This window comes from Aedes aegypti, chromosome 1, assembly GCF_002204515.2.
Source record: "Aedes aegypti strain LVP_AGWG chromosome 1, AaegL5.0 Primary Assembly, whole genome shotgun sequence".
NCBI classification, from domain to species: domain Eukaryota; kingdom Metazoa; phylum Arthropoda; class Insecta; order Diptera; family Culicidae; genus Aedes; species Aedes aegypti.
Window position 1 is genome coordinate 35,092,150 of NC_035107.1, and position 10,199 is coordinate 35,102,348.

The 10,199-nt window shown below is 41.1% G+C and overlaps 1 protein-coding gene and 1 long non-coding RNA gene across 2 annotated transcripts; both read left to right on the plus strand.

Moving 5' to 3' along the window:
- The first annotated feature begins 804 nt into the window (after positions 1–804).
- LOC110674143 (tigger transposable element-derived protein 2-like) lies at positions 805–1,741 on the plus strand. The gene is made up of 2 exons (XM_021837931.1): positions 805–1,254; positions 1,424–1,741. Exons 1-2 carry the CDS (start codon positions 805–807, stop codon positions 1,739–1,741), a joined length of 768 nt encoding a protein of 255 aa, XP_021693623.1.
- A 2,628-nt stretch (positions 1,742–4,369) lies between these two features.
- LOC110674395 lies at positions 4,370–5,037 on the plus strand. Its single transcript, XR_002498825.1, has 3 exons — positions 4,370–4,578; positions 4,700–4,753; positions 4,903–5,037. It is a non-coding gene; the product is annotated as an uncharacterized LOC110674395 (long non-coding RNA).
- Positions 5,038–10,199: the final 5,162 nt, after the last annotated feature.

The window sequence follows — 10,199 nt, forward strand, 5'->3', positions numbered from 1 at the left end:
TTTACCAAATTAGGATGATAGTGTTGTCTAATAACACAGAACACCTAGATATAAGAAATGAATGTAATGTTTGGAATGATACTAATAAAGAAAATTAAAAAAAAAAAAAAAAAAAAAAAAAAAAAAAAAAAAAAAAAAAAAAAAAAAAAAAAAAAAAAAAAAAAAAAAAAAAAAAAAAAAAAAAAAAAAAAAAAAAAAAAAAAAAACTTTGCTTATCCCAATCCCTAAACCTGGAAAAAGTTTGAATGATCCTCACAACCTACGGCCCATTCATCTCTCCAGCTGTGTGCTCAAACTCTTCGAACGCATGGTAAACCGAAGATTGTTAGAAGCACTTGAAGAGCAGGATGCATTTAATCAACAGCAAGCTGGCTTCAGAAGAGGAAGGCAAACCTTGGACACGTTGACAAAAATAGAACAGTTTGCACGTAATGCGGTGGCAAAAAAAAAACACGCAGAACTACTTCTCCTGGATATTGAAAAAGCTTACGACAGAACTTGGCGTCGACTTATTCTTGAAGGACTACAGCGGGGATTCGCTCGTTGGAACACGACTGCCTTCCGACTAGCGAATCGTGTTCGTTAGTTGGACCAACTGACAGCTGGGCGAAATCTCTTGGGGGGTGTACTGATTGTTTATTTACTTTTTCACTTTCGTAAAAGTTCAGCATTTATGAAGATCTGTTGCTCAAATATAAATTGAGAAAGTTTTGTTGTGTTTCGACTTGTTCTCTTGTTTCGAGGTGAGTTATAAATATTCTTCATTATTATAAAACTTATTAATTTATACGCAATCGATAGGAAATGAATTCGCCGGGGGAAAGTAAGCCGATCAAGCGGAAGCACACAACACTAACTCTGGCTAAAAAGCTGGATATCATCCGGGATGTTGAAGCTCGTGAGATATCTTACGAGCAAATCGCCAAAAAATACGGAGTTGGATGTTCATCTGTGAGCCGATTCGTTAAGCAAAAGGAGACCATCAAATCAAAAGTAGACACCTATAGAGAACACGGAGTTGAGGAGCGACGAACTCTGAAGGTACAGAGTTTCCCGTTGCTAGAACAGGCATTGTTCGTATGGGTATTACAGCAACGGAATGCTAACGTTGTAGTTCCGTCGGAAGTGCTAAAGGCAAAGGCCAAACAGCTCTTTGAACACTTTCAAGGAAAGGGATGTTACGAAGAATGCCACTTTCTGGCATCAAATGGATGGGCTCGCCGTTTCCGAAATCGTTTTGGCCTACGCACTGCTGTAACAGCTGGAGAGAAAGCTTCGGCAGACCATGAAGCTTACGTCAATTTGAAACCAATATTGATGAAAAAAAATTTTGGAATTAGGTCTGAGTCCTTCGCAATTATTCAATGCCGATGAATCCGCACTCTTTATTAAACTCATCGCATCCCGTACAGTTATCCTGTAGGATGAGAAAGCTGCCGCTGGCCGTAAACTCAATCGAATCAGGTACACTTTCATGCCTTGCTCGAATATGGACGGAACCCTGAAATTGAAGCTTATGTTCATCGGCATGTCGGAAAACCCTCGAGATTTACCGCGCGATAAGAAATCACTTCCGGTTTCTTATTATAATGCAAAAAAGGCCTGGATGACTCGGGCTTTATTTCAGAAGTGGTTCGATGAAGAGTTTGTTCCAGCTGTGCGCAAGTTCAGTAAGGAAAATGACCTGGAACCTAAAGCACTGTTGGTATTGGATAATTGCTCGGCTCACCACATAGGATGAGATCTTCGGAGTGATGATGGTTTGATCCAAGTTATTTACTTACCACCCAATGTCACTAGTGAGTGCCAACCCATGGACCAATCCGGTATCAACGCAATCAAAACCCGATATAAGAAAAAGCTGATGTTAAAGTTGATTCTTGAAGATGAGCATCTCTCTTTCAATCAGCGGTTGAAAAATGTCTCGCTATCGCAATGCATGGGTTGGTTGGCTAGCTCGTGGGATGAGATATCTGCTTCAACAATAACGAACTCTTGGAACAAACTGATCGATGAATTCCCAGGGTACGAACATAATCAGCTATTGCCTGTTGCGTATACATTGGAGGATACCGCTGGTGACATCAAGTTCCTCATTGCTGCCGCGGACGAAATTGCTGGTACGGAAACGAGTGAAAGTGATATTGACCGTTGGCTCAATGACCAGGTAGTTGATTCAGAAGGAAATATATTGAGTGAATCAAACTATCAGTACACTGACGAAGAAATCGTAAGATCAGTCCTACGACGACTGGATGATACAACATGTACCGATGAAGAATGGTTGAGTACTTCCGATGAGAATGATCAGGTATCAGACGAGCCACAAGAAAAACACGAAGAATCTCCAAGCCGCAGGCAGATTTTCGGCGACGTGCTCAAATCATTAGACAATGTTATTGACTACGTCCGAGATGATCTTCAAGAAACCACCATACTAACAGCTCTACGAAACAAACTCTTTCGTAAAGAATGGGAGAAGCGTAACTTGAAATAATGAATTCTATTAAACTTGTTTGAGTTGAACAAACAATCGCATTACATGAATTACATATAAAGAAATATAAATTCTTTCACATGTGAAGTATTATTTATTTTATTAAAAATCACTTTATCTTGAAGTTCATTGGAGAGCCCCTCAAAATCGATGACGTGTGAATGTCAAGCAACGTTTGACATTTAATTCTGACATTCGAGTGCTTTTTAATTGGAATTTATTCCAATTAGCGAACATCCAACTAACGGACTTCCAACGAGCGAATCCCCACTGTACATGAAGCGAACATCGGTGGGCGATTGGCAAAATTCTGCCGCAAATTCCTCGACGAACGCTCATTTAGAGTTTGTTAAAAGGAATTTACGTCATCAGCAAAAATACTGCAAAATGGAGTCCCCCAAGGCTCGGTTTTAGCGGTTACATTCTTCTTGCTCGCGGTTAACTCTATTCGAAAATATGTTAAGGATGCAGCCCTGTTAGAGATGTTTGCTGACGATATAACCATCGGAGTCTCCAGCTCGAACGTTCTTCATACTCGTCACAAATTGCAGAAGGTTTTGAAGCAGATTGAATTATGGTGCAATAGAACTGGGTTTAAAATGTCGGTATCCAAAACAGTTGCCATGCATATTTGCACCAAACGATTTCACAAACGTCAGCAGCCCCCACTCAAGTATGGAGACAAAACCGTTGAGTTTGTTACAGCACATAAAGTATTAGGAGTTTGGCTGGACTCTCGCTGGATCCGGTTATCTTTCAAACAACACGTCGCTATAGTGCGTACGGAAGGACGAAAAATATTGAATCTATTTAAATCTCTGGGAAATCGAGATTTTGGTGCTGAAAGCTCATTAATGCTTCGCATTCTTCAAGTTGTACTCCTCCTTAAGCTACTCTACGGATCCCCTAAAACCAGTGCTGCAGACTTGAAACCTATTTTCCCAATCTACCACGAAGCGATTCAGTGCTGTACTGGAGCCTTTCGCTCAAGTCCTATTGAAAGCGTGTTAGCGGAATCGGGAATGTTGCCATTGGATTATTATGCGAAAGAGCAGATGATCTTATATGCTGTACGTCAACCCGAAAGGCAACGTATAGATGACGACTCACCTGTTTACCTTCGAGCAATGGAGGCAGCCGACTGGCTAGGCTTAGCGATTCCCTCTGTCACCCCGGCAGGGATTCCGTTTAAAGGAGATTGGATGCGCCATCCTGGTCACGTAAGAATCCCGCAATTTTACCAAGGTCCTTTTTGTGAAGAAATGCAACTTTGAAGAAATAGTGAGGAAAGAATACAACGATCAATTTCATGTGTATACGGACGGTTCATTAAGTGAGACAGGTGTTGGCTGTGGAATTCATGGTCCGCATCAAGACATGAGTATACGTTTACCAAAAGAACTCTCAATATTCAGTGCGGAAGCGTGGGCAATATCAACCGAAAAATATTCCGAAGAAAGAAACACAGTGATTTTTAGTGACTCGCAAATTGTACTCACAGCTGTACTTGGTACCAGTTTGAATCATCCTTGGATTACACAAATTCGGCGCCTAATAGCGGAAAGCAATGGTAATTTAAAACTATACTGGGTCCCAGCACATAGTGGGATTGCTGGCAATGAGCGCGCTGACGAACTTGCAAAAAATGCTACGAATCGTCCTATGCTAGAAGCATCTCCTAGTATACCTTATCCCGATTTCAAGCGAATTGTTCGTTACTACTTGTGGAACATGCGTTCCACTATTTGGCACAACAGCACAACTAAGCTTCGCCGGATCAAATCATCGCCTTTTGAGTGGAAAACGTCCAGGAGTCTGCAATGTCATGAGAGTCGAGTTTTGACACGATTACGGATCGGCCATACCAAGATATTTTGAAGAGAGGTACAGCAATCTAAGCAGTCAATGGATGCGGGGTGTTGGAAACAGCGAGGTGAGGAAAATGACAGCAGGCTAGTCGGCGAGCTGGCGTATCTGTTGATGGAATCTTCCCCTCTTGTGGTTGCTATCGTTTCCATTGGATTGTTTATTATTGAACGTAGTGTTTCGGTTATGCGAAAAAAATGTTCAAGCTTTTGAAAGTAAGTTATTTTGTAGTTTTATCTAAAAATTAATGGTAATCTTGCTGTTTTCAGAGTACAGTAAACTCAATTAAATGAAATGTGGCATGTCTTTACTCAGTGTGGAGTTGTATTTTTCCAGGGAATCGACCAGAAGAATCGCAAGAGAATTGAATGGGAGGATGTTATCCATAGCGTAGGTACACGGCGATGGTCTACGATGGAGAGAGAGCTCGTCGAAACTTTATGCTATCTCGTACCACCGACTGATTCTCGAAATCCGGAACATGCGGACGGATATGAAGTTATTGGCACTACGATATACTAACGATTGTTTTTTTTCAGCAAGGAAAACTGATCGGTGAATACAGGCCACAATGTAGCATTGCTTAATCGTTGAAAATGTCGAGTGTGTACTACGCTGACCTGTAACACATACTGCTCAATAAAATGCGATTTAATTTTGCATGTTTTTTGGAATGTATTCCGGTTGCCTGAATCCATATATTTATTCGTTCACAATTCAATTCTCTCGCTGTTGTATTGTGCACAATACTGTTGGAAAAAAAATCCGCTTTTCCTACATAGAAGCTGCCTGATAATTCAGATGATGGCAAACCGTGCGACATCTGAAAATCCACTCTTATTCTCAGTTTTGTTGTATTTTGTGAATAAAGCCATGATGCTGAGTATGTACAGACTGTGGGAATAGAACTGACGTATTCTGAAACAAAATGATGTCAGTGGAAAAATTTTCCTAGTATTTCATGGCTTGCTGACGTGATCGAGAATAGCAAACCTGCCAGCTGTCATCTAGCTTCCAATATGGCGGAATGCTGTACTTGACACATCGTACTACCTCCCTTCTAAATACCTTGGGCCATACTGCACTAACTCACGTCCATCTGATGGCCAATGTGGAGCCTGAACAATGTGGCAGTTGCGAAGTTCCAGTTACTATAGAACATATTATAATTGACTGCAGAAAATATGTCCAAGCCAGAAGAGACAGCGGTATTGCAGAATCGTTATACATCGCCCTAGGAGATACAGTGAGAGGCAAAATAAAGTGCCCACCTTACCAGTTTTCGAATTTCTCTCATTGATTTGGTTCAAATTAAAGTTAACACACCTAAATCTTTTGTGATATTTTATTTTTGATGTTCTTTTAAAGTTGCACTTACGAAATTTTGATTAAAAAAAGAATTTTACTTAAAGAAAAAGAAAATCAATTTGTATTGAAAAAAAAGTAGTGACAAAAATAAGTGCCCACTTCCTTCTTGGCCCCAGAAAAGATGATTTAAGAAAAATAAAAAGCAATTTAATAGTTAATGTGTCCTCCTTTGGCCTTAAGGACTTGCTGGAGGCTCTTCGGCATGCTTTTCACCAGGTTTTGTAGGTGTTGTGGATCTAGTTCTTCCCAGGCGCGCTCCAAGGCTTCAAAATAATTATTTTTGTTGGTAACACCAGTTTTTTCAACCCTAGCATCGAGAATCGCCCACAAATTCTCGATGGGGTTGAGGTCTGGGCTTTGTGGAGGCCATTCCAGCGGTTTAATCCGACAAGACCGGAAGAAAGACTTGGTCTTCTTTCCAGTATGCTTCGGGTCGTTGTTCTAGAGAAATATGAATTTCTCTTCAAGGCCCGTCTGGATCAGCGAAACCTCCAGATTTTCCAGCAAGATGTTAATGTAGGAATCTGCCGTCATTATTCCGTCGATTTTCACGACGCTTCCTACTCCACTCCATGAAAAACACCCCCAGACCATCACATTTCATCACATCACACTTCCATGCGTCACCGTTCCTTGGATGTGGCGCTCCTGAAGCTCGAGCTGTCTAACCGAGAGCGGCGGGCTCGTGTGTGATGCAGAGCACCACATCCAAGGAACGGTGAAGCATGGAGGAGGAAATGTGATGGTCTGGGGGTGTTTTTCATGGAGTGGAGTAGAAAACCTCGTGAAAATCGACGGAATAATGATGGCAGATTCCTACATTAACATCTTGCTGGAAAATCTGGAGGTTTCGCTGATCCAGACGGGCCTTGAAGAGAAATTCATATTTCTCTAGAACAACGACCCGAAGCATACTGGAAAGAAGACCAAGTCTTTCTTCCGGTCTTGTCGGATTAAACCGCTGGAATGGCCTCCACAAAGCCCAGACCTCAACCCCATCGAGAATTTGTGGGCGATTCTCGATGCTAGGGTTGAAAAAACTGGTGTTACCAACAAAAATAATTATTTTGAAGCCTTGGAGCGCGCCTGGGAAGAACTAGATCCACAACACCTACAAAACCTGGTGAAAAGCATGCCGAAGAGCCTCCAGCAAGTCCTTAAGGCCAAAGGAGGACACATTAACTATTAAATTGCTTTTTATTTTTCTTAAATCATCTTTTCTGGGGCCAAGAAGGAAGTGGGCACTTATTTTTGTCACTACTTTTTTTTCAATACAAATTGATTTTCTTTTTCTTTAAGTAAAATTCTTTTTTTTATCAAAATTTCGTAAGTGCAACTTTAAAAGAACATCAAAAATAAAATATCACAAAAGATTTAGGTGTGTTAACTTTAATTTGAACCAAATCAATGAGAGAAATTCGAAAACTGGTAAGGTGGGCACTTTATTTTGCCTCTCACTGTAATATCGATGAAGTGAAAAAATGTATTGAGTTTTTCAAAAATATCAACATGTATTATTAAATTTAATGTAATCTAAGAAACACGACCTGAATGACTTTTATAAGTTAAAAGGTCATAAAACCAAATAAAAATTAAATAATAAACTTAATATTGGCAAGTTTCAGCTTTTACAAATTTCACGGTTGAAGCCAGGGGCATTGCAATATCAAAATATGAAGTAAAATTCGAATCCTCCGTTATAGACCATTATCTTAAACTCTTGATCCGTCTCAAAAACGTGAGGAGAAGGCAATTTCAACGCACTCGCGATCCTGCAATGAAATTTATATAGCAGGATCTGCAGAAAGAAATTGAAGAACGATTTTCACAATTAAGAAACCAAACCTCTCAGAAGCCAATACCGGCATTGAAAGAGGAAAACAAATTATTGCTAACTAATTAAAAAAGACACTGCACGTTAATGCTTCCAGTGGACTATTTGCCCTTTGAAGGAAGCACCACACTAGACAACGGACTAGCATGCAACGCCCAGTGGCACAGTCGGGAAACATTCCTGTCGAATAGTTTTTCGGCCTGAAGCGGGAATCGAACCCACACTCCTTAGCACGATGCGGCTAAATGCCTTGGTGACACTAACCGCACGGCTACGAAGCCCAAAAACATGCTATGCTGTTTGAAAGCACGCACGATATTAGTTTATGACTCACTAGTCCAATAAAAAATCAAGTTCCTCAGGACTTTGAAAACATTCTCAATCAAAAGAACGTTTTCGAAAATTCCTGGGAGATTTGGAAGCAGTGAAAACTATTATTAAAAAAATCAAAAAAATGAAAGCTCCCGGCGATGATGGAAATTTTCTACATCCTCACCAAGAAACTTCCAGACAGTAGCTTATCATTCTTAGTTGATATATTTAACAAATGTTTTCAGTCGACATATTTTCCTGACAAGGGGCGGTAAATGGCTGGGTATGGTGTACCATTGATACCTCGCGTACCTGCAGGAATAAAATAGACTCTTTGTGCGATCCTTAGCCTCTTGCCCAGCAACTCCTATCCCTACCTCCTCGTGGTACTGGCCGGGGTACGAGTAACCTTGGGGAAGATCGGGTAACTAACCCCCGGTGGGAATTTTGGTCGTATTATTATTTATTTAGTTGGTGTTACATCAATTAATTTGATGTAATCGTTAACGATGTTACGCCAATTTACTCGCTCCATGGCTGTGTCTCTCCAACTTCGATTTTGGCCCACGTTCTCCAGATCTTGTTGCACCTGATCAAGCCACCTTGCTCGCTGTGCTCCCCGCCTTCTTGTGCCAACCGGATTCGGCGCGAACACCATCTTTGCAGGATTGTTGTCCGGTAGTCTTGCAACATGCCCTGCCCAACGCACCCTTCCGGCTTTCGCAACCTTTTGAATACTGGGTTCGCCGTAGAGCCTAGCGAGCTCGTGGTTCATTCTCCGCCGCCACACACCGTTCTCCTGCACTCCGCCAAGGATCGTCCTAAGCATCCTTCGTTCGAACACTCCAAGTGCTTGCAGGTCCTCTTCCAGCATGGTCCATGCTTCATGTCCATAGAGGACCACCGGTCTTATAAACGTATTGTACATGGTACATTTGGTGCGGGGGTGAATCTTTCTCGACCGCAGCTTCTTCTGGAGCCCATAGTAGGCGCGACTTCCCCTAATGATGAGTCTCCGTATTTCCCGACTAACGTTGTTATCAGCCGTTAACAAGGATCCGAGGTAGACGAAATCATCAACCACCTCAAAAGTATCCCCGTCTATCGTAACACTGCTTCCCAGGCGGGCTCTGTCGCGCTCGGTTCCGCCTATGTACTTCCATGTACCGTAAAATGGGGTGAAGTTGATCACTTTCGAGCGATTCTGTTCTATAAGTCCTAGTAGAATTCATGTATTACTATCCACATATTTTTAAAACATGTACTGGTTGGATATCTATTGAATTATTCAAACGAAATTTTGACGAAATGTTCACTTAATTACAAAAACATTTATTTTAAATCAAAAAGTGTAGTTTTTGATTCCGGGGTGAAGTTGATCAATTATTGCGATAAGTTTCCTGAAATAAAGAGATATGCTATTCACTAAATATGGGGTCACTGAATCTGGAACAAGTCCCAAAAATCTTACAACCTAATGATATATCGGTTAATTTTGAATTTTAATGTTGGAAATTTTAGAACACACCACATTAAACGCATAAAGGTATGCAATTTTCCTTGAAATTAGCAACTCGCGCACAAAAAAATACATTTTCACTCAGAAAATGATTGTTTATCCACAATGCAAATTTAAAACTGTATTGACAGAACATATCTGCAATGTAAGAAATAGTTTATTTAAATGGTGTCTTTATATAGCCTTGTCAATAGTCGATTCTGTGGAGAAGAACCCTTCAACAGTTCATCAAACATTTCATAAAAAATCTGTTTTTCCATGGTATAATTATCTTGAATGTCAAACCGAACTTAGGAACATCAACAACAGCCATCAGGTAATACGACGTCACAGAAATTGTGCTAATTGAAATCAAATCATAGCTCTATTGACAGTTTATACATGTGGGTACATGAATGATCAACTTCTCCCCACTGATCAACTACACCCCGAATCACGGTATTTTGTTTTTGACGCATTCACCACCAGGCCGACTTTTATCGCTTCACGTTTCAGGCGGGTGTACAGGTCTGCCACCGTTCCAAATGTTCTGCCGACAATATCCATATCATCCGCGAAGCAAACAAATTGGCTGGATCTTGTGAAAATCGTACCTCGGTTATTAAACCCGGCTCTCCGCATGACACCTTCTAGCGCGATGTTGAACAGCAGGCACGGAAGTCCATCACCCTGTCGAAGTCCCCGGCGGGATTCGAACGAACTAGAATGTTCGCCCGAAATCTTCACGCTATTCTGCACACCGTCCATAGTTGCTCTTATAAGTCTTGTGAGCTTCCCGGGAAAGCTGTATTCGTCCATGATTT